Raw genomic sequence first — 26,135 nt, forward strand, 5'->3', positions numbered from 1 at the left:
AACATCTTATGGTTTTAAATTTATTTCAAACTTCCTTTCTTCAAGGTAGTCTTCCAATGATTTAAAATTTCTTGGCCAACTACCCTTTGAATTTCCTGACAATGTTGTTTGATTATCTTGGGAAGACCCTTAAAATCGATGCCAAAGGAGGTTGGATTTCCAACTTGGGTTGGGCTTTTGTTTGAATGACTTTGCAAGTCCAGGTTTGCTCCCAAAAAGAGTCGATGTTCTCTCCCTCCATCAAATTTTCACATTGGCAAATCGACTTTGTCCTTCTATTGTTTGGTTTTTCACATTAGTGCTCACATAATTCCTCCCCATGTTTTAGGAATTCACTTCAAGTGCTGGGTAGAAATCTTCATGTCTTTGGGCTGTCAGCCCAGGGGAAGTTGGATTTCTGACCTTGGTTGGGCTCTTTCATTAAGGCCATTGTGATAATTTTCTAAGTGTTTACAATTCACCCATTCAAGGTTCAGATCTTCCACCTTATTTTTGATATCTACTTTCAATTGCAAATCAGATTTTTCATGCTTGTTAGGAGTTTGCATGATGCTGATAGCAAGTCTTGGCAATTGTTTTGGACAAACACATGGCATCTTGATCTCACCCAATAATTCCCAGATCTCACCCTTTTGCTAAGCATTTTTATTACTAGGATTGTTGATTTTCACCCTTGTTTTGGGAAATTTAGCCCAAGGGAGGTTGATTTTCAGACCTAGCTTGGGCTCTTATCAACTTCAAAAATTGCGGAGTCTTAGAAATTCATCTTGGAATAATCAGATCAATCACCTTGCCTCAATTAAGGCGGAATTTCGACACTTGTTGGTACAAAATATTATAAGTTGGGTTAGAAGTTGCTTCTTGTTTGGGAAATGCTTGGGATCAGATCAGAAATTTTACTAAGTGCTTGAAATTTTCCCTACAATATTTAGATTTTGCCTTCCCTTAAGATTTCTCATCCATGTGCAAATCAGATTTTATTACTTGGTTGTACAAATTGCCCTCGTGGTAGATTGGAAATCTAATAGTTTTCACTAATTTCTTTTGGGATCAAGTCAGAATTACAGTAAGTGTTAAGGACTCTTCTCCAGAGGCAGGTCGGGACTAGGCTTGGTTTGGGCTTTTGGGAATTTTAGTCCGAGGGGAATCAGGTTTCCAACCTTTCTTGGGCTCTTACATCAGGATCAACTTTAAAAATTCCACTAAGCATTTGAGACTCAGCTCAGAACAATCAGATTTTCACTTCACTTTCCTTAGTTTCCATCAACATTCAGATCAAATCCCATTACTTGTTTGCACAATCTGCCTTAGGTTGAATTGAACTTCTGCACTTCTTGGGAGTTTGATCAACACTCAATCCAATTTCTTTGTTTGCCCAAGTTTATTCCCCCAAGAGGAGATCGAATTTCAATGAAGCATTAGGAATTTCATCATGTTCAAATCAGAATTTAGGGGCTTGCTTGGACAAAATGTTGCGTCCAAGGCAGAGTTTTGGAAGTCTTTTACGAATCTTGCTTAGGATCATACCGAAGATTTCAGTAAGCGTGTGAATTATGACTTGACCATTGAAACCGCCAACTCATTCCAAGATCCTGAGTTGCAACCTTAATCGATTTGCCTCACTATCTTGTCCAAATTTCGTTCTTTGCCAACGCTTGAAACTCCAAAATTGTTGCCAAACTAAGACTAAGCTAAACAACTACCAAACTACCAAACAAAAAATTGGGGTCCCCATTTGCAGTGGGATGTGTGTGTTTACAACATAACCATGTCATGCATTTAAAGTGGGCTCTTAACTTGGATGATTGTAGCTCTAGCTGTTCACCACAATGCTAGAACACCAGGTGACATATTTAACTGGAAATTTGGAATAACAAAGTCTGAAAAGAAAGATTCGAAAAGTCATGGGAACTCAAGTACAAGAATTAAAACCTAACAATTGATTAATAAAGAACCTTTTAAATATGAGATCACTAGCATATAGAAATCTTCTCAAATCTGTATTATCCTTGTAGGCTGAACTACGAATTTTGAAACTTTGCTGATAATTATTATAGCATTCTAAAGCTTTATATTTTCACACATTTCATATAGAATAAAGTGGCTTCCTTCCAAAACAAAGCACTCTTATATTGTGATAATTACTAGAACTTTCCCAATATTTTTACATCTTTCACATAAAATAAATTTGTAGCTTTTGAAAGAAAGTGCTCTTGTATTGTAAAAATAATATATTGCATATGCATATTCTTTATATTTAAGAGTTGCATAATTCTGGGAAAGGACTGAAACACATAAAATAGCAAAAATAAGATATCAGTCTTGACAGAATTTTGTCCATCAGCTATAGTGACATGAGGCATCTCATTGCTAAAAAAAAATTCAACATAGTTTATAAATGACTTCAATCTCGTGGTTCACAGTAGGTGTCAGAATCATATCTCTTCTTCGGTTGAACTTGATGAATTCACAACGGGCTCCAGAAAACCTAGACATTCTAATCTTATTAGATAGAATGGGCTTCTGAGGAAAGTTTTGGAATCTAGATACTTTATTTGTAAGTCCTATCAGAAAAATGTGTTATATGGCCATTGCCTATGTTGCTTATGTGTGAACCCCTTGGTTGCTTTTTAAACTCCAGATTAAAAAAGTTCCAGATGAAATTATCTGGTGCTTTTAATATATGTAAATAGAGATTGGAATTCAAATATCTTTTATTACAATTATCGACTCTCTGAGGACTTATTTTAAAGATGTGAATTGAGATTGATATCTCCAATTTACAGGTAGGCAGGATTCGTCTGAGCGGAAGGAGTTCTTTGATAATCAGGTAATTGACTATTCAAGGCTCAGTTTTTTTTCCAACAATTGGGAGGACCAGATGTTCTAACAATTTGATGTTGAACGCTGTATGAGCATGTAGATCAAAGCAGTGAATAAAATGTCTTGTCATGAGGGAAATGTTCGTTTATTTTTAACAGTTTTCCTGAAAGTCTGCTACAAAATTATATATGTTTTTTCAGCTTGCAAATTGTATGAGCTGAGCAGGGCTATTCAACTGATTATTCTTTTCAGAATTCAGGACAAGATTCTATTTGGGCGGAGACAAAGCAGATTGTCACCAGAGAGGGTGCGTTCTCATACTATGTACAGTGTTTAAGTAATATAGAGGTTGCATTGATAGTATCTTGGATATCAAATGTTGTGTTTATCATTATACTTTAGTGCATAGAGTATTATTGAAGTCTGCCTGGTTAATAGCAACATGCTAGCCATGGCCTATGTAGCTACTAGCTTATCTTGTTTGTTAGTCATATGTTTATTGATAACTTTTGCCAAACATCATAATATAAAACACTAATTAATTTTTTGGTAAGAAATGATAATACTGATTTTTTGCATGTATGCAGGGGATAATGTGATCTTTCAACAGAAGGATGGGAGAAAACTTGGTCGTGTTTTTGTTCATGGTAGTGGCAGTTGGGCCTCGAAAATTCTGGGGTTTGGTCAGGGTTCTACCAGTTCAGGTCAAGATTCAAGATACTGGGATAGGGATGATAGAAGAAGGGATGAAATGTATGAAAATGACTTTGAGATCTTAAATGTGGATGTTACATCTGGTTTGAAACCACAAAAGATTAGCTTGGGTAATGGGGAGGATGCTAAAGAAAAGAGGTTTAATAGTCATGGAAAAATTGAAGTAAACAATGATAATGTGGATAAAAGGACTGTAGCTACTCACTCTGAGCATTTGGATAAAGGTAACAAGTCTATAAGGATGTCAAATGGGCAAGATATTCAAAAAGAAAGCTTATACAATGAACAAGGTCGGAATGAGCTCAAAATATATGAAGCACAATATGAGGCAAACTTGAAAAAAGAACAAGGTCCAAATAAGACAGGCTATGAAGGCAGTTTAGTCAATGCAGAAAATGGCGATAATACTGTAGAAGATACTGTGGGAAAATTGTCTTCAATTGGAGGAAGAAATGGGCATTCTTCACAGATACAGAATTCAAAGCAGTCTTCCATGGAGAAGGATCAGCATCCTCATCATGTGCCAGGGATGGAGAAGGATCATCATCAAGATTATAATGGAGAAAACATCCTCAAAACTTTAAAAAGTTCATATAATTCGGAAGTTGGTAATAACAACTTTTCAGTGGCTCAAAACAACATGTCTTTAAAAAAATCAGATGATGGAAATCATGAAGAGAGGCTGGAGAACAATTTTGAAAAAGAATCATCAGCCTTTATATCTAGTTTTGATCAAGAGAATGTAGTTAAAGGAATACACGAATGGTCACAGAATGTTTCCAGAAGGGAGAAACTGGCAAACATGAGTGAAATTGGTACCTGGAAAATGGATACTCTGAAAAGGAACACAAATTCCTCAAGAAGCAAACATAGGAAACCTCCAAGTAAGATTGTAATCACTGTAATTTATTGGTGCTATCACATATTTTTTGGACTAAACGTATTTTTTTCTCACTTCAATCTGTCAATTTGCTTCTGTATATCTCTGGTATATCTGTTTCTAAATACTCTCTGGTACAAGTATAATATGCTTCCTTCCCTAGGTTTTGTGGACTAGTAAATTAAAATAATTCCTTTAGCATGTAGCCATCATAAGTTTGTGATACATCCCTTGTTATCCAATATGCATTTCATTAAGCGTTTTCCTTCCCTGGATTCCTCCCTAGTCATGCTGTTCTGTTGGCTTTGGCTTCTTTAATGAAAATTCAATAGTTATTTGGACAGAAATAGCTTACGTGGCTTAGGACGAGTTATTGCATTACTTCTGGTATTAGTTACTGGCTTCTGCTCAAGCAATGCCATTTTCCTGGCTAATTTAGGGAGGTTTTCTAAAATTTGATTTAAGTTTGCTTTCCAGATGAGTTTTATATATGAGTTATATATAGTCTGAAAAAGTTTTCAGCTGCTCTTGCATCTATTATTAAAATATTGTAATGTTTCTTTAATGGTTATCTTTAGTTCCTTTAGGAAGCTTCCTTTTCAGTCTTCAGGTCATGATTGTTTCATTTAGAACATTGTCTTTGTAAATATATTCAAGGAGCTTTCGTCTCCTTTGTTTAATACATCGATTTATCATAACATGGTATGAGAGTGGGTCAAAGGGGTTTTATAAGTTTTGGTGAATTTTTCAATAAAAAGTTGAGACCTTCATCCCTGGAATTTATTTTGTGATTATTTTGAATGACTTTTTGTGAAAAATCGTGTTTTTGAAACCTAAAGTTTTTGGGTAAATTTTCATCTCTAATTTGCATTTTTTTATTTGAAATTGTGTGAGGGTTTCTGCATCTTTGTGGATTATGGGTGTAGATACAGTTATTTTCGTCCAGTTCGAGGGTTTCAACTCAGGTGTCAAAAAATTTCAGCCCTTCGTAATCCCCAAAAATGGTGAAGGATGAGGACTGTAAAGCGTCATTGGACATGTTTCATGTGTGGAGCATCCCTAAGCTTTGGGACATTTGTAGAAATACAAGTTGTTTGTTGTATTGCAAGGCAGATTCGGCTTATTTTTGCATGGACTGTGATTTAAAGGTGCACGACGCAAATAAACTGGCGTTACAACATTAGAGAGTTTGGATATGCGAGTTTTGTAAGTAGGCTCCTATAACCATCACTTGGAAGTTCAATGTGGCTGTACTTTACTTAAGCATGAAATCTCATTTCTCCTTTTGTGGTCGTGTTTGTGTTTTCAAACACATTTTCTATTGTCAGCCATTTTTGAAGTTTCCTCTTGCAATTGCCCACGAAAGGTTTTTGCTAACTCATTTTTTTCAGAGTTTTTTGGTACACAACTAAGCAATTTGTTCTTACCCACGAATTGGGTGCTTTTTTCTGGCTTGTGTGATTGTTGGTTTCCTGCAAAGATCCTTCTCAGCATTGGTTTTTTGGCAGACATGAAGATATTTTTTGTTGGATATTTTTTCCTTGAGAAAAATTTGGAAGGTTTTTATAGTATTTTCCTTAAAAAGGAGTATTCTAGGTTTTATATTTTCTTCTCACAAAAATTATTTTTGGGTTTTGTATTATATTTTTCCACGAAAATTGTTCTATACAAGGGTTTTCTGATTTTTTCCATAAACAATAATGTCTGATGTTTGAGTGTCGGGTTTTTTTTATATTCAAGATCCTTTACAAACCTTGTGCTCTTTACGAGCAGCAACACGAGACTTAACTTATTTGATCTCCTTATGAGCAACCACACTAGCTCCTTACAGCTACTGCACTAGAAACAACAATTGGAAGACCAAGAGTCACAACTTAGAATCCACCTTTTTACAATGGAATAATAAAACCAATGGAAGACCAAGATTCACAACATAGAATTCCACAAAGATGTCCCTCTTGGGATTTGAACCAGGGTCTCCACAATGAGAACTCATTATTTCAACCTACTAAGCTAAACCCCTTGGACTTCAGTGTCAGGGTTTTCACTATTTTTTCCCAAAAAATTGACTCTGGGGTTTGATCGATTTTTCTTCTAAAAAAAATGTGTTTTTGATCAATTTTTCAGTATTGAGTGTAGTTCTTTCAAAATTTTCATTAAAAATTGCTTCGGGTTATCTGATTTTTACCATAAAAAAATCATGACTAGTGTTTTTGGTCTCTGTCTTTTTTCCCAAAAAATTTCCTTAGAGGATTGTGTTGTTTTTACCCACGAAAATTGTAGCTTCATGAAATTTGTAACGAGTCATAGTGCTCCTTCACAAAAGTTTTGTTGAATTCTGAATTTTCTTGCAATTATTTTTTGGGTCACAATGATCATTGGCAGAAGGGTTTGTAGAGTTTTTTCTCAAAATTGTGGTTTTAGTTTCAGAAGTTTTTCTTGACATTTTTTAACCTACAGTTAGGGACAGTTTTTGTTTGCCAAACATTAGGTTCGATGGATTTCTGGTTACGTTGGTCATTTGTCTAAGTTTTGCAGAACCAGGGTGGGTCTTAGCTGCAAGCTCTCACAAAAGCTTTTTGAAGAGAAGGGGGCAGCCTTTTGTGTGCATTTGTGACTAGAAGGACCCTTATATGCATTTGTGACTAGAAGGACCCTTATATGCATTTGTGACCAAAAGATATGCAAATTGTCTTTTATAGGGTAGTTAGAATGATGACTATTAAGGGACGGTATTAAAATATCGTAGTGTTTCTTTGATGGTCATCTTTGTTGCTTTAGGAAGTTTCCTTTTTTGTCTTTAGTTCATGATTATTCCATTTAGAAACATCATCTTTGTAAATCTGTTTGAGGAGCCCCCCTCTCCTTTGTATAATACTTCAATTTGCCATAACATCTTTGCGCATTTTGTGATTAAATCTCACATCAAAGCTTGAATATATATAGATTGCATATGTTTCATGGCCGATTAAAAGCTTTATAAGCATACCATGTTTCCAAGCATGTGCATCTAGGAGGTCATGGTATGTCTAGGATCATATTGATGCATATATTAATAAACTATGTGAAGAAGTAATAATAATAAAAATGCAATTGTTATTAAAAAATCAGGCAGTAGTAGGATAGTTAATTGTTATTTGCAGTGTTTAGAGATTAAGTGTACTATGAGAAATAGACAAAATTCAAAAGAAAAGACTCAAAGGCATACCCACAATTAGAAATAGACAAGTGCTAGCATACAAAGACAAAATAAAGATTCTTGAAATGTGTAAAAAAGACAGCCAAAATCTACTAAATGGATAAGGTACACATAGTAAGGCTTTTGTGGGCTATATATGCACTAAGTAAATATTATCTCTAACACGATTCCTCATTAACTAATTACTGTTATTATAAATCGATGTATAAATAGAGACAAAGGGTTCTATTTATGAGAGATTACAAGATGATCTTTTTGAATGAAATAATTGTGAACTAAAGCTAGAATAAAAAGAAAGTAACTAAACTAAGATAACCATTATAGAAACATTACTCTAATTTCAATACCCTCCCTTAATGGCCATTGTTTTGGACTACCCTACATAAGACATAATTTGTAGGTCTTTTGGTCACAAATGAATGGAAGACTACCCCCTTCTCGTAACACTTTGCGACATGATCCTATTGTTGAGACCCTTTTTGGTTCTGTAGAATTTCTAGATATGACCAAGATAGCCAAAATCTTTCCAATCTGATGTTGGGTACAAAGTTGTCCCTCCCTGAATGAAAAAGACTGAGCTCAGCTTCACAAAACCAAGATTTTGAGGAGTAAATCGTCAAACCCTCTATTGCTTTAGAAAAACAACCATGATTTTGTTCAAAAATCATCAAAAACTTTTGTAAAGAGCACTATGATGCAAAAAACAACCATGATTTTGTTCAAAAATCATCAAAAACTTTTGTAAAGAGGACTATGATGCAAAAATTGCCTCCCATAAACCACAATTTTTTGTGGTTTTAGATATAAAAGGCCCTCTATATAAAAGATTACAAGACAATGTTTCTAAATGAAACAATAGTGAAGCCAAAAATTAAAACTAACCAACCTAACTAAGATGATCATTAAGGAAACATTACAAATAATCTAAGTTACCGGTACTTCCCCTTTTGCCTTTAGATACTGGTACGGTACGTATCAAAATTAGATACATTCAAAATACCGTGTGGAATAGAATAGGGTTTGATTTATGCATATTTGGAATTTCCATTTTGTATTTGAATGCTTTTTTGATGACGTGGAGATTTGATTTTGATTTTGATTTGTTACGTGGCAGTTTGACTTAGATATTTTTGTGTCAGTGTTTGTTTTTTACACGTTTTTACCCTAGTGAAAACCCTAAAGTGGACGGAGAAAGTCTTAAGTCTGCAAAACGAAACGGAAGTTTGGTGAAAACATTTTTACATCTGCTGCACTCAACTTTTTACTTCTGAGAACGACGGCGACGGGATTTGCTTGCTAGACAACGACGACATCTGCTTGCTTGATGACGACGGGAATAGACTGCAACTGCTTGCTAGGAGGGAATCGACTACAACTAGGAGGACAGACTGAGTGGTGCCAAAGCTCGTGAGGAGGAATCCATTAGCGCCAAAGCTCGGGAATCCCTACAATGAAAAATCTGCGTTCGAAGGTATGTAAAATATTTTTCTTTTAAACTTTTAAAGTTTTATGTTTTAATATGTTTGTTTATTTTTTTTAAATTTATTTAAAGTTCTAAAGTTTATATTATATAGTTTATTATAATATAGTTTATTAAATTATATAGTTTATCTAAACTTTTAAATATTATATATAGCTTATAATATTAATATATTATTGATATAGAAGGTTTTTTAAGTTTTTATTAAATTGTTTAAATTTTAAATTGTAAGTTTTTTTAATCTTAGTTAATATTTAAATATTACAATATATAATATCGAGACTCTAGATTATTCAAATGTTAATAATATATATTTTTATTTTATTGTTTATTAATTTAATATTTATATAATAAACTTTAATATTTGTTATAAATTGTAATTATAAATATAATGTTATAATGTTAATAACTTAATATATATTTATAATTTTGTTATTTAATGTTGAAATAGAAATTAAATTTGTTTATTTTTATATTTAATATTGTATTATTTGATTATTATTATTATTTTTAACTTGTTGGCTCTTGTAGACAAGGCAATGGCAACTTCAACTTCTATTGCTCGACCCAAATTCAAGACTGATCCCAATTCACCATTATGGAAATATGTCACGATAAAAAGCCAAGGAGATGGAACATTTGTTTGGGAATGCAATTTATGCCATGTGGAGAAAACTAGCTCCTATAGCCGTGTGAAAGCCCATTTATGTGCCATTCCCCAAATGGGTATCAAAGCATGCGAAGGACCGGATGCAAAAGGATTGCCACCTCAACAAATAGCAAGATTCATTCAAGAGCAAGAGGAAGCAGATGCAAGAGTTGGACGTGCCACAAACCATCCTTTGTTGAAATGAAAATGAAGTAGTTCGAGGCCCCCACCTTCTCCATCTCATGGTAACTTTCTTGATATCATAGTAGAGAACCACCTGTTCTTGGGCAGAGTTGAAGAACCTGTTACTGAGAAGAGAAGTAAGGGGCCATTGGAGAGAGCATTCCAGAATGATGCTAGGGAGATTGTAGATGAAGCTGTTAGAAGATGCATCTATGCAAACGGTTTGGCATTCAATGTTGTACGCTCACCATATTGGCAGGATATGTTGAGAAAAGCGAAGGAGGCTCTACAAGGGTGGATAGGGCCAGGTTATGAGAAGGTACGCACCACCTTACTAGCAAGTGAGGTCAAAAACATAAACAATGCATTGGCTTCCATTAGAAATTCATGGAAACAAATAGGGGTGTCAATTATTTTTGCTGGGTGGAAGGATACCAAAAATTGGCCATTGATAAATGTGATTGCAGTGTGCCCCAAAGGGGCAATGTTTCTAAAGGCTGTGGATTGTGAGGGACAGGTGAAGGATGCACAATCTATTGCTGATATCCTTATACAATGCATCGAAGATGTGGGTTCTGAAAATGTTGTCCAAGTTATTACAGACAATGCAAAGAATTGTCGAGTTGCAGGTTTGTTGATTGGGAGACGTTTTGATTACATCTATTGGACACCTTGTGCTGTCCACTCTCTCAACCTAATGCTACAAAAGTTGGGTAGGAAAATAGATTGGATCAAACAAATCTATGGTGAGGCTGAAGAGGTTCAGATGTTCATCACAAACCATAACATGTCACAAGCCATTTTTAGATCATTTTCACAGTTGGAATTGCTGAAGGTAATTGAAACACACTACTAATATGAATTTACTTTTTAAATTTGAAAATGATTTCTTCATATTTTAATTTTGATTTTTAATTCTTGAATAGGTTGTTGAGACTCAATTTGCATCAAACACAATTGTCTTGAGGCGACTTGTGTTGTTGCGAGAGGCACTTGTTGGCATGGTTATTGGTCAAGGTTGGATTCAATGGAGGCAATCCAATACAGAAAGGGCAACAAATGTAAAGAAAATGATCCTAGAAGACACTTGGTGGGGAAGAGTGGAATATCTTCTTAGTTTCACCAAGCCCATCATGAGCATGATCCATTTTGCTGACATGGATCACCCATGTTTGGGAATGGTATACAATGGCATTGACTCAATGATTGAGTTAATGAGAGATGTCATCAATAAAAAAGAGAAAGATCCAAAAGAAACTTTCTTCAAAGAAGATAAGTCAATTTGTGTTGAATGGTGGAACAAAATGACCACCCCATTAGATCTTCTTGAATTTGCATTGAATCCAAAATTTTATAGTGATGAAATTCTTTCTCAACCAACAAGGGTACCACCATACAGAAATGAAGAAGTAAGTGATGGATGTAGGACAGCACTCAATAAACTCTTTCGTGATCATGCAAAATGAAGGATTTAGTTACAACTGAGTTTGTTGATTTTGTATCCTCTAGCGGTCAAAGTGTTGCTGCTATCCGTGACAAGTACACGAAGGATGCTCATGCTTGGTGGTACCTTAATAGCCATACATCACCACACCTTCAAACTCTTGCAATCAAACTTCTATCGCAGGTATGTTTCTTAATTTTTGTTCCAACTCTCTAACACTGTTAGTCTGTTAATGTCAGAAATAAAGTTATTTTTATAGTTGCAACTCTCTAACATTGTGACAAATTTTCAATAGGTTGCTAGTTCTTCTTCAGCTGAGAGAAATTGGAGTACATACTCCTTTATTCACTCAGTGAAAACAATCAATTGGCAGCAAGTAAGGCAAAAGAATTGGTTTATGTGCATTCCAACTTGCACCTTCTTACTTATAAACAAGATCAGTACAAGGAAGGGGGCACAATGTTGTGGGATGTAGATCCCGAGAGAACAGATTTGAATTTTTCAGTTAACGCACCATCGTTACCCTCTGTGGAGGCAAATCGCCAACGTGCTTCTAGCTGTGGAAGTGAAACTGGGGCTGCATGTGGTTCCACTGATCTTGATTTTCTTGATGACCCATATGATGCTGATTACTAATTAGTCTAATTGTAATATTTTGACAGTTTATTGTTTAACCAATGCATAATTAATTCGATATGTATATATGATATATCTATCATAACATTCAATTTTTGACAAATTGATATGAAACTAGACTTATAGTAAATCATTATAAATGTGCTACTGCAATATTTATGGCAGTTTTGTTTCTACTTTTCAAGCTGTAAGCCTGTATACATGCATAGATATATAATATATATTTATGATTTTTATATGCTTTTAGTTTTGTTTCTACTTTTCAAGTTGTACAAATGCATATATATATATATATATATATATATATATATATTAATGATTTTTATATGTTATTTGTATAGACGTACCCAGATGTACCCAAACCCACTTCCCAAAAAATTGCCGTACCCACGTATCCGTACCCGTACCAGTAACTTAGCAAATAATTACTAAAAGTGACCGACCTCCTATTTGAAAACTTGGAATGAGCAGATGGGAGCTAAAGTTTGGAAAATCTACTGAGTTGAAAGACATAAATAGAATCTTGACCTTCCTCGTTTATGGAATGGGCTAGACCTACAACGTCATCCAAGCATTTGAATACTTATTAAGATTGATAGGATCATAATAACAAAATATATTCAAAGGTTGTCAAAGCATGACTAGTTGATTTTGCTTGTTCATTGCCTTCTGTTTTGAAAGGAATTACATTGTTTTTTCCTCTCTAGATGTAATGTCCCCATTTTTGTCAGTATCAAAGTTTCAGGGATTAGCCTATTATTGTGATCCTTGTAGGCTAATAATTGTGGATAGAGGGTCTTCAGAGGCAGTGGCTTGGCTTGGGAGGGTCTTATCTTCTCCACAATTAAGTAAGCTACAAGTTGGTCTTCATTTGGCTCAAATTGGACTTCGTTTGGGCTTAGTTTTGTGTACTTACTATTTGTGATAAGTTGGATGTTGATTGAGATGGACCCTTTCTATTTTTGGAAAGTGCATTTGATGACATGAAGAAATAATAGGTGTGACTCCTCTTTCAGACGGCATATTTAAATGATGAGTATTTTGGGAGTTATTATATTTTTAGTGGCCAAATTATTATTAATCATTAAATGACCTATAATAAAGTTATAATTTAGCTTTATAATTTCACTTAAGTTGAGGGTTGAGTCATCATTGGAAGCGGTCATTTATTATATGCCTAAGCCAAGTATTAAATATTTAAAGTGATGTGTTGAAAAGTTTCAAGAGCTGAGTTCTTTTGGGAAACTTTCACAGTTTTTGAAGTTGAGTTCTTTTGGAGACTTTTGCCAACATGACATTATAAAAATGAGCTCATTTCATTGGGAAAAGTACACTTAAATGTTGTTTGTCTTTTGTTGACTTTGTGGCTTTTTTGAGTTATGATTTTTTGTGCCCTTGCTGAAGTATAAGGGTTTGATTTGAGTGTTTGATTCTAGAGCTTCCTCTACTGTGGCTGAGGAGCTGATTGTTCATTGGAGAATTAGGAGTTATGTTGTGACTACCCTACTGTACATCTCGTGGCTGGGAAGATGTTGTTTCTTGTGGCTAAGGAGATGGTGTTTCTTGTGGAATTCATTATTCAATGCTGATTTAAATCTGGAGCATGCTATTATTTGGTTGGCATCTCTTTTAATACACGTACAAACTGGATAAAGAAGCCCGCGTTCAACATCTGGAGGCTGCGTTTGATGAAATAGACCCACAGGGGTCTGCTGTGGCTGTTGTACAGGAAATCTGGGCAGTGTAGGGAGCTGTTGGTGGTCTGCAATTGAATTAGCAAACCTGCATTTGGATTCTCTGAGGGTCTGTGATTAGTTCTGGGTGGCGGTTTATGTTCTTGATTGCCTACGTGACTTTGGAGAGATGGTTCTGCACAATAACCCGGTTCATATTTGTTGTTTATGCAAAGTAAATACAATCTGAATTTAAAAATCTGAGGTGTTAGGACAGAGTTGTGGTCTGCTGGGTACTGGGAAATTATACAATGAATTTCTAGGTTCTTTTGTAATCAATAATTGCTGCTTCATTATGATTCAATAAAATTTCAATTTGATTATGTTTAGAATCCTTTCCATTTCAGAATTCCATGTTTCCTTTGGTTAATGCATCAATATCAGTTTGAACAAAACATACACACTAAACCAAGCAAAGATTACCATATCCATCAGCGATAGAGGATCTAGACTGGATAGAGCCTTACTGTGGTATCTGAGGTTGCCTACGTAGTGTTTGACAAAATGTCAAACAACGGAATTGTAAATAAAAAAGGCGTTATTAAGTTATAACCAGGCACGGGTTATTACATTGGAATTTGTCTGTTGTTAGTGCTTAGGTTTGGTTTTGTTACAAATTGTGTAACAACTCACTAGGTTTGTAATTAGTTGAAAATGTTGGACCAATCATCAATGTCTCCATTCAGGATTCATGACATGGTTTAGCAACGCCCTACGTTTTCTATAAGTTTAGTGGTTGTATCATGTATTAACAGGTCAATCTGTTGGTGCAACGACAACAACCACTGTAACAAGTGGTAACAAAGCTTGGTCACAGGTTTGAATCTCCTTAGGTAACACTATGGGAGATTGTTGAACTACTTGCCAACGTTCCCCTTTGGGATTTGTGACATGGCTTAGCCGCCTCTTGTGGATTCTTTAAGTCTAGCGGTTGTATTTGGCATTAATAGATCGATCTTTTGGTGCAACGACAACCCTAGCTTGTAACAAAAATCATACATGGATTGTTTTTATCCTTTATATATGTGAGGGTTTGAAATAAGACATGAGAAGCGAGAGATTATTTTTTGTGTTAAATTTCTTTGAATGCCTCTATTATTTTGCTCAAAATTGTTAATATGGTATTAGAGAGAATTTTGGGTTGATGAGATTATCTCCAACCCTATTATGTGGAAGGATTTATTATTGCTTTGACCACATAAGATACACATGATGCCCCGCACAATCTATGCAATGGGTGTTTAAAAATGGCAAAATTGTTTGGTTTTTCAGCTTTCAAGCGACTGTGGAGGATATTATCAGCATTGGTGGATTGAAAACTCAAAAGAGTGATTAGATCAAGAGCTTACAATGAATGGGATGTTTGTTTGTTTGTCCATTTGTAGTATACACGGGGACCCTTGTTGTGATAAGATTTGGTCTATTATCATTTGTGGACACCATACTTTAAGGTTTGTATTTAACTTGATAGGGGGTGTGCTTTTCTCCTTTTGATATGTGTTTAGGAGAGTCACAGGCCTCACACCTCACCCATTAGGGGTTCTTTCTTTTTGTGCTATTTTCTGACACGAGATCTCTGCATATTTCAACTTGGAGATTGGAGTTTATATGACTGGAATTGACAAGCTTCATTTTGCAAGACAACAATTTAACTTATTTGTGCTATAGTTGAGCCTTTGATCAATTGATGCTTAAATTTGTTGGGTCTCTTCTTATTTCATCCACTTATCTAATGCAATGTGTTTAGGTCTATTAGCTTATATAATTGTTAGTCAGTAGTCATGCATTGAGTCCCCTGCCCTATCTAATAAGCTATTTGGTCACATATTAAAGGTTGATCCACTTTTTTGGGGTAGTTATAAACTGCGAGTTTCATTAGATTGCGCTTTCTTGGGTTCGCCTGGATTTGTGCCAGCAAGGACCCAGACGGACCCACAGTCCGAAATCCAAACCCTGCCTGGACCTGCAGCAAACCTGGACGCGAATCCAGACCCGTGCGAATCCGGGCTGTAGGGTGCGAACCTGGCTTCAAAGAATAATAACCGATGTTTCCTTCCCATTTTGTGTCAAAATGGTTAAAGTCAAGGGCAACTTCCAGTGGTAGTGTTGGCTGTTTATGCTATTTTAGATTGATTGACATCAATCGATAATAGTGATTACAATTAAGAACTTTGTAAAAACCTTTTCTAGTATAGTTTTTTCAGATTTCTGATATGTATGTTGATTTCTACCTAACTTCACTGATGTAAAGCCATAGTGCTAGAGCCCAGAGTATGTTCGTGGATCTTGAAAGAGTTTGTGGGAGGATTTAGAAAAGTAAACGAGGTGGACAATTGACTGGGTTCTTGCTCATGTCTTCGCCTGTGGGAAATCTGTGTGAAAACCATGAAAGGTTGATCGGAGGTGCCTTTCGTTTGAGTCAAGATCACGAGTTTGAGTTTTTACCATTTTCACACGGGGGGAAATGTTGGAATTCTATTGTTAGTGCTCTTATGTTTTTTTTAATATCTCACTAAGTTTGTAATTAGTTGAAACCGTACATGGGGTATTTTATCCTTTATATATATATATAATGGTTTGAAATAAGAGAGACAAGAAGTACAATATTGTTTACTGTGTTAAATTTCTTTGAATGCTTCTATTATTTTGCCTGAAATCTCTGATATTGTCAGCTCTTCAAGACTTTTCTTGACAGCAAATCATGGCTTTACTTGGAAAAAGTTGATTCAGCTTTGAAAACTTAGTAAGCTAGGCACATAAAAAATGTACAGTTCCTTTTGTGAAGCTCCAATCAATTAACGTATTCCTCAAATTTTGAATATCTATTTATTCTTGAGTTTCACTACAATTGCTAAGTGGTTTCTCTTGATTCAGTTACCCAGTCTTTACAAGTCTGACTGGTGTGATGTTGGAGTGGGCATCGGAAACATTGCTCTATTAGTAGAGAATGTTTTTCTTGGAAATACCTTTCAAGAGTGCAAGAAATCAAAATGTACACGCAGTTTTTGTTCTAAAACTCAATATGTTTAAATCTATTTTTCAATTAATTTGCTGCTTCTTTAAGTTTATGCTTATTGTCACACACCTGTTGCAAATCATTACATGACTGAATGCAAACCTTTGTTTTTCTTTCCGCTGCTTTGGATGCTTGGATATAACTGTTTGTCAAAAAAATAGAGTGCTTGTCTGCTTATCTATGATGCTCTATGCTCAGCATATTCTCGTGCATTTCTTATCATGTGTGTGGAAAGAGTGAGTGATATTGCTCTGATTAAATTTGTATGTGATGAGGGGAAATTCTTTTGACTTTTCCCCAACTGCATAGTCGATTGTGTACAAGGCCATTAACTATATCAGAGACTATATCCATGTTCATATGTCTTTCAAGTTGAACTATTTCTATCTGGAATGAATCAGGCATAGATATCTAAGCCAGAAAATGTCAAGTAATTTTTTAATTGGATAAGAAATGTCTTTAGTATTTTGATAGATGTCTGCTGTTGTTTTGCAATCTCTCGTGTAAATTGCTTTAAGCTTTGTATTTTCTTGTAACTGCCCAATGCTAACTTTTATTACTTGTGCTAGCAGAAATTTATGTGCTTACTTTCTTGTGTATATCTTCAGGTCTTCCATGTGAGGTGGAATTCCTGAACTCAACTGAGGAGCTTCAAGAACCTGATGAAATTGCAAAGTTTGCAAATTTTTCTTTAGAATATGTTCGAAGAGAGGAGAAACCTGACGGAGTTGATGTATGGGAGCCACGGTTTGCAGGTCATCAAAGTCTCGATGGAAGGGAAAACTCATTTTATGCAAGAAATCAGAAATTGCATTGTGGCTTTGTGAAGGGGCCTGAAGGATCATTAAGCACAGGATTTGATTTGTATGAAGAGGATTCTAAGTTCTTACAGACATGCCACATTGCTGTTTCTTCATGCATCTTTGGAAATTCTGACAACATAAGGGCACCCACGAGAAAGAAGGTATGTATTGCATGATGAGAAAAGACTAAATCTGTTTGTGAATTGAATGAACAAGTAAGTAAGTTTTGTGGTTGAGCAGAAGGCAAATGAAATTAGGATAAAATTTTAAAAAATGGATGAAGAATGTTTGGCATATTATTATCTATTTAAATCAGAAATGAGGTGGGTGAATACATAAAGCGAGTGAAATAGCCTACCAAACCCTTCCTTATCATTATCTTCTGTAAACCACAATTTTATAATTTAACGCTCCATCTGTTTTCTGTCTAATAATTTTTAATAAAAGTTGATGACTTGCATATATAACCATTATATTTAGTATTCTGACACTCTTCCTTTGTTGGTCATCTATTAAAACATGAAAAGTTTCTCAAAAACTTCATAATTTGTTTCCTGTGCAAAGAGGCTTTGTAAGTGTCTCTGCTGGTTTTGCTTGAGTTGAACGCTATGTCAGTTTAATAATGCTATTTTTAAAGGGAAGGAATAAAATGGAAATGCACCTCAATATTCTTGGCATGCTCATGGAGAGCTAGATTTTTGGCTGGTTGGAACATGTTCTTATTATCACAAACTAAATGTTTGGGATGCTTTTGATGTAACAGTAAATCAACCATGATTCACATGCAGCCCCAGCAACAACCCTGTACTCTTCTTTTGTTAAAGATAAAGCCACATTCTTTTGTTTCTTGCTTATCACTTGTCCATGACTGATGATTTCTATTTTTGTTGACTTCATGTCATCAACCGAATGGCCCAAACATCAATTTATGTGGTGAACAATACAATGTCCCTTCATGTGATATTCCTGAGTTTTTCCCTTTGAAATAGTCGCTTCCTTATTTTCTTCCCATTCCTTTCCCTGATTCATTTGCTCAATTGTTTCTTCTTTCATCCCTAATTTGTGATTTATGATATCCCTTTTATGTCTTATTCTTACAGGAGTGTCAACCTTTCATTTCATGCCTTTTGACCATTCATTGAACTTAATTAAATTGTAACCATATTATATTTATATTTATATTTTTTAATATTTGTATTTATTATTATTTATTTAGTCCCATACTGAAGAGGGGATATTACAGCCTGCCCTTCACAAAATTAGCTGTCCTCAAACAATCACTAATTATTAATTAGGATACTTTTAGAACTATTTCTTCACTTGACTAAATTCCTTTGAGTATAATAGATATTGGAAATATTACGAATCTCATTAATGATGTTGTCACTTGTGCGTTTAGTTAACTGTCTATTTTACTGCTAATTCTTGTTGAACAACTTTATATCTATGTTTACATATTTATGGTCTTTTTTTCTTTTCAAATGGCAAATAATGAATATTAGTATGGAGTTTTCCACAACTGCTTTTATGGTCCTCTCTGTTGAATAATTGCAGAAATTCTTTGGATGCAGAACAAATGCAAGATACAATTATTTTTATTGTGTGTATTGTTGATCTTTAAAGCACATAGTAAAGAAATCATGGTCCAGAAGTTTCATGAATGTAGGACTGACTTGTGAAACAACCCCTTGGTCTTAAATAAATTGACTCTTCTGTTTTTTGTGTGTTTGAAAAGGGAGAGAGATGCTAAAAGAAGTTTAAATAAATGTTTCATTCAACAAAGCATGATGCAATTCATAATGACCAATGAACTCACTGATATTCTAAAAGAGCACTAGCATGATTCAACATCCCAGTTTATAACTGTAACATTAAGAAGCACAAAAGTTAAAACTAAGAGGATAGATGTAATGTCCCCTTCTCCACGCTAGCTTTAATGGCGCCTAGTTGGTCTATCTTTCCATCTGGATAGGCTAACGGCATATGTTTTAGGACGCCAGCTAGTCACAGGAGTTTGGGTTTCAATTGAGGAGATTTAAATGGGAAATTCTAAGGTTTTAGTCACTTTATTTTTTTGGATTGAATTGTAAAGTATTTTATTATTTAAAGTCACTTTAGGACAAAATGACTTAAGTGACTAAAAGACAAAATAGTGTCTTATCCCACATTGCTAAGATGTTTGTATCTCCTCACACTTCGAGGTGATAAAAGGAAGCATTTTGCATTGGGATTCACACCTTGAATATATGCTATTATTCAAATCCTAATCAGGTTGCTTCAATGTGACTGGATTCCTCCTAAGGATGAAACCCCTTATGGAAGATAGGTGAGACTAGACATAAACCTAGTAACTCATGTTATATTTGCTGAGCTAAAGTTCGATTTAGAGACATTGAATGTATAATGGAAAGCTGGAGATAGACAGAAGGGCAGATTGGTAGAACACACAGAATGCCAGCAGATTGACCAAGGTTTGGACGTTAAACAGGGAAGCTCTCCATACTAATTAGAGGTAAATCACCATCTTTGAGCAGCATCCTTTGATTCTCAGTTATATACTGTCAACATCTATATTATTATAGCACAGGAGCAGAGTTCAGGAATACGGCAGAACTGGATGCCAGCCAGTTACTACTCACAGAGGGAACCATGTATGAATGTAATCCTACATTGTTATCGGTCCTGAGGAATATCAGAACAGGCAAGCAAGTAGAGTCGGAAGTTTGCAGGGTGCCATTGTTTTGACAGGACGAATGTTTGCTACACGGTAGTAAAGGAGACCTCCGCATATCCATTGACCAGTCATACAGTATAACTTGCGTGCGGTAGAAGTCTTGGAAGTTTGTGGATGATACAGTCCGGACCAGCCATAGAGATTGTCGACAGCGGATTCACTGCACACGGTGTATAAGGGAGAACGTTGGAACTGCATACAGCAGTCAGGCTCCCAGCAAGGCCTCTCATCATTGTAATCGGGTCTGTACCGAATATGCTCATCTGTACCTTAAATTACTGTATGTCGATTCCTTGTTATATGCAGTGACAGTCGTATTTTGCATAAGTGTTTTAAAATCTGGGTCCACTGTCATAAGAATTATATGTTATTGCTCTCACTTGGTGACAAGATTTCATTGATTAATATAATTAGTTCACAGCAGGGTGTGGTTAAACAATAGGGTGACAGTACTGTGGCAGTTTGCTTAATAGCCTTGCTTACTTGACAACTATTTGACAAAATTCCTGTTAGTTTAAATTCATTGTTTCTTATCAAATCCACAAAGAACATTTCAATAGAGGATGAATGTTTCCTTATAAATTGAGCACAAAGCGCCATAGACTCTTCATTGTGGAGGGAGAACAATTACAAAAGACCATAAAGACACATAGTAAGGTATTCACCTCCTGTGAGAAGCACCCACTAAGGCTCACTGGAAACTGATGTTTCTACTACTCAAAAATCAGAAGTGCTATTGAACCTCTATTACACTGAAAATAATCATTTTATAGACTAGTTCATTCTGCAGCCATTGACAAAGATTTTGGATGCAGCCGAAACTTGTGGGCTCCTATTCGTAATGTAGATGGAAATGGTGGACATGCAACTCATGTTACACGAATGAGACAATGGTAATTGCTTCTTTATTACTGAGGAATGAGCAACCTTATATAGGCAATTATATTGTTGATGTTTCAAAATAGAAGACTAAAAGTCCATAACAGAAAGATTCTAATTGACTGAAACTATGAGAATCTCATCTAATATATTACATAATTCACCATTAATAAGATAAATAATTTATAATTATTCTAATATCCTCCCTTAATGGTCAATCCGTCAACTACACCAAGCTGCCCCCTAAATCCGACAAACTTATTTGGACTAAGAGATTTGTTGACATTTGTTGTCTGATCCTAGCTGAAGTGATCTGTCTTCTACTAGCTTGTAGATGTAGTGACAATAAAGCTCAATTTTTTTGGTATGTTCATGGAATACTAGATTTTTGGCTAGTTTGAGCACCCCTTGATTATCAATATACAAGGGAGAAGGTTTTGCTTGTGCCATTTGCATGTTAGAAACCATCCTTCAGAGTCAAACTGCCTCACATGCTGTCATAATTATTCCCCAATATTCTGCTTTAGTCAAAGAAAGAGCCATTTCTTGTTGCTTCTTGCTGGTCCATGTTACATCACATGCACCTATATTTAAAAAAGAAAAAAGAAAAGAGGGGTAAACGCTTTGACCTGGAGCTATGAACCAGTGAGGCCACAAACGGGGGACCTCATCCCCATTAGATTTGAACCTTGATGGCAAGGATAACAACACAACAACTTAACCATCACAATGTGCCACTATTGGCACATGCACCTATATTGAGTACATACCCGTAAGTGAATTTTTTGTCGTCCACTGAACCTACCCAATCTGATTTTGTATAACCAATCAGCTTTGGGTCCTTGCACCTGCTATTATCAGCACTCACTTTTCTGCAACCAAAAGATCGACTTGTCAATGCCCGATACAACCACTAGACTTCAGAACATAGCAGGCGGTTAAGCCATGTCACAAATCCTGAAGGGGCACTTTGGCGGTTAGTCCAACACATACTTGATGTTCTTTGTTGGCAACCTTAAAATCAGGAGATTGTGTGCACCATATAGACTTCTTCTTGCAGTTCACTGTTGAGAAAGACACTCTTGACATCCATCTGATGGAGTTACTAGCCAAATTGAGTAGCAATACTGAGAAGAAGAAAAATTGTGCTCTTCTTAGAAATAGGAGCAAAAGTCTCCTCATATACAATGCCCTCCCAATGTCTGAATTCTTGAGCTAACAATTTGGCCTTGTATTCATCCAAAGTACCATCTGCATGATACTTGACCTTATAAACCCATTTGTAGCTGATAGGTTTCTTCCTAAGAGGAAGATCAGAAAGGACTTAAGTAAGATTCTTTAGAAGACTATGGCATTTCGTCTCTATAGCCTTTTCCCATTTTGAAATTCATTTAGCCTGTGAATATGTTTGAGGCTCATAGATGTTGTGGATGTTGTCCATGAGAGCAAAGTTAATTGTATTCTGCTGCTTTCTCTTTCTCAAAATGATCTCCCCTCATTGCACTCATCATCATGAAGATCTCCTATAGTTTTCGCCCACCACTTAGGTCAAAGAGTAGGAGTACTGACATCAAGAATAGGAGAAACAACATCTCCTGGGAAGGCCGAAACAAATGCATCTAGATGTTAATCTTGGGGAAAATTAGGTTGTTCTATATCATGATTGGTAGACTCCTCATCTTTAGAGTTAAAATGATTAGAAGCCCTCCCATTAGGGGAACCAAGGGGAAGACGAACACTCACATCAAAAGCCCTCACAGGATGATCCTGAAGACTAGTAGTAGAAAGAAATGGACCAGTAGTATCATCAACCCCAACATCATGATGGAATTTTAGACAATCTGTCACCACATCAATTGTTCTGTATCATGACTGGTAGACTCCTCATCTTTAGAGTTAAAATGATTAGAAGTCCCCTCGTTAGGGAAACAAGGGGAGGGCGAACACTCATATCAGAAGCCCTCACATGATGGTCCTTAAGACTGGTTGTAGAAAGAAATGAACTAGTCGTATCATTACCCCTACATCATGATGGAATATGAGACGATCTGTCACCACATCAATAAATGTGTTTGCCTTGTGATTGTCATTGTAACTAGTAAACATAAGTCGTTGATTTTTGGAATTCAGCTTGGCATGCTTGGCTTTTGGATTCCATACATGAGCTCTAGAACCAAAACAGTTTTAGATGGCCCGTGTTGGGCTTGCGTTCGACTATCTTTCTTCAAGAGTCATCTTCTTAGCAACTTGTGTAGGTGACTGATTTGGAAGGTACACTACAGTATAAATTACTCCAGGCCGGTATTTCTTAGGTATATTTCTACTTTCCATCATAGAATGAGCCATTTCCGTAATTTTACGTTCAACAAAACCATTTTGTTGAAGGGTGTATGGTGTGGAAAGTCGGTGCTTAATGCCATGTGTAGCAAAAAAAGTGGAGAAGTCAGCTGAACAAAATTCCCCCCCAACTATTATGTAACCTTAAAGTGAAATCTGAAAGGTATTGAGCACATTTGATTTATTCTTAAGAAAATACACCCACATTTTTCTATTGAAATCATTAACAAATAATAAAAAGTATCTGCATCTAGCAACGCTAGTGTTCATTGGTCCACTATAATAACCCTGCTGCTCTAGACTAAATAATTTCTGTTTTGACTCAGTGACATTTTGTTAAACATTTGGTATGTATTCAATGTTTAAATATTTTAATGATTTGCTTTCATTCTAACTATACAGGTTTGGACATTTTAATTTTGCATGAAGAAATTCGTCTCGCTGCAATGAATATTCCAGAATCAGGATTTCATACTAAAAACTTATTCATTGAATAAAACAATGTTGCCGATAATCAAGTACAGTTGCAAAGAGTATGGAGTAATCAAACTGCACTGACTTGTTACTGCAGACTTCAACATCTATGAGAGAACAGTACTGATAATAAATTCTGGATTCTAATTCCTTAAGTTCAGAGATATCATTGATATCAAATGCCCACATGTCTCCAAAGTTTTTTAATAGTAACCTTTTCACAATTAATGCTACATTTACGAAGCAGCCTCTAACGATTAGAGATGAGTACACATGAAGCATACAAATCATAACAGCCCGATAAGATTTTCCAGCTTTGATGATGGATGTCAATAGGTACAAGGCCTTCAGAATCACAACCACCTTCATGATAATTCTTAAACTTGGGTTGCCAGGATGTTACATGACAAGAGTGTTTGCAACTTCTCCGTAGGCAGTATTTATTTGTGGCCCAATTGAATTGGATGCCAAACAATCAACTATTTCCAGACTAATAGATGCGAGCAACCTAGGAGATACTTCTTTGCTTCTTGTTAATGCTCATGGCTCGAGTTGCCTCCTCCATTCACAGCAAGAGGGGTACCAATAGACTCTACTTTTCGAACATATGCCTCAAACCAAACATTAGATGGTTGAGATCATTACAAATATCACTGTTTCTTTAACAGTGCCGAAGGGCACTAGATATATATTTGTTCACCATCAGCTTGCTAGGCAAAATATATTGCCCAGAACTTTAGAAAATCACATAGAAATACGAAATATCTTCTTAGTTTCTCATTCAGGAGAATGATAATCTTCTCAATATGAATTTACAAGTGAAAAAAAAACTCTTAATTGAACCTTATAAATAATTTAATTTTTCAGAATCATAGCTGGTCCCACATAAATATTTTATAAACTAACCATCTTTAATCTGTAATGTCCCCATTTTAGCACTCGACCAAGTGTGTGTGCATTAGCCTAGTTCTACATGGTCTTGAGGGCTAATGAAGGGTTTAAAGGGATCTTAAAGTGTTTTGTCTTAGTCATCTCCAGTTTGGATGAAAACGGAGTTGATTTACTTAGTTTCATGCATACTATTTTTAGTAAGTCAGTAGGACACAAGGGAGACTAGTTTTGGTGATTGAATTTGATACTAGTCGGCGAGAGCTTTTCGACAAGCTATCACTCGTGCATTTGGAATTCGATAGTCTGAAGTATTATTAAAGTAATATTTAATTTAGTTGTAAATTATTAAAGTGTTACTTTAATATTAAATTTTATAGGAATGTGTGCAAATAAAAAAGGATTGCCTAAGGGAGACAAAGTGATTATTTTAATGTGTTTTAGATTGCACATCTTTTATCCCACATTGCTCATGTGAGTTGAATTGACTCTTGGAGAAAGAATAAAAGGGAGCGTTAGTGGCTTCATTCGGTAGGTTGAATATGAGAAGAAAATTGATATGTGAGTTGCAGATCTATTCTTGGCATTAGAGGACGTCTATCCTTTCTTGTGACATTCTAGACGTCATTCCCTTGGGGTTTGGCGTTTGGAATTCATTGCTATCAACTTCATTAACAAGCAGATTGGGTGCATTTTTAGCTATAGGCAGATTGGGTGTTTGCTCATATCATTCCCGCTTCTTGTCCGATGCTTATGACATTCTGAAGGGATGATTTTATGAGGGTCTTGGATTGATTGAAGGCAGATTTTACTATAGTAGCACTATAGCGCAACACTATTCACATTACTATAGCGTGACACTATTCACGTCACTGTAGCACAACACGATTCATGTTACTGTAGCAGCAAGATGGGAAGTCATCACTGGAACATTGTGATATAATGCTGGAGTAATTAGCAAGTTGAAAAGTCTGCTATGCATCTGATTTTATTAGTTTGAAAATCAATATTATTTCAGCAGTAGTTCAATTTTCAGTTTGCATATTATTATAAATTCCTTCTTGTTCATGTTATGTGATTTCAAATCTATGCAAAGACATTAAAACAGACAAACATTTTATTTCCGGAGCCATAAAGAGGGTTTAACATTTAACGGAGAAATTAAGAGTTGGATGCAAATTATTTGACTAAATTCCTATCAGCAGTTGGTTTAGTTTTTTGGCATTTCTAGGGTGCCCATTACATAATCCCAATGATTAAACC

At 35.5% G+C, this 26,135-nt stretch overlaps 1 protein-coding gene across 2 annotated transcripts in view; it reads left to right on the forward strand.

The window, feature by feature from the left end:
* Positions 1–26,135, forward strand: part of LOC149535135 (uncharacterized) — a 136,419-nt gene that overhangs the window by 22,382 nt on the left and 87,902 nt on the right. Inside the window, exons 2-5 of one of the 2 annotated variants that reach the window (XM_089804066.1) lie at positions 2,787–2,830; positions 3,076–3,130; positions 3,411–4,421; positions 17,366–17,721. In XM_089804066.1, the coding sequence (XP_089660192.1) occupies positions 2,787–2,830; positions 3,076–3,130; positions 3,411–4,421; positions 17,366–17,721 (1,466 nt within the window). Of the gene's footprint in view, positions 1–2,786; positions 2,831–3,023; positions 3,131–3,410; positions 4,422–17,365; positions 17,722–26,135 lie in introns of both variants that reach the window. The other variant, XM_089804067.1, reaches the window with a different exon arrangement.

This window comes from Cupressus sempervirens, chromosome 10 (assembly GCF_028749045.1).
Source record: "Cupressus sempervirens isolate cs-2001-9-10 chromosome 10, ASM2874904v1, whole genome shotgun sequence".
NCBI classification, from domain to species: Eukaryota; Viridiplantae; Streptophyta; class Pinopsida; order Cupressales; family Cupressaceae; genus Cupressus; species Cupressus sempervirens.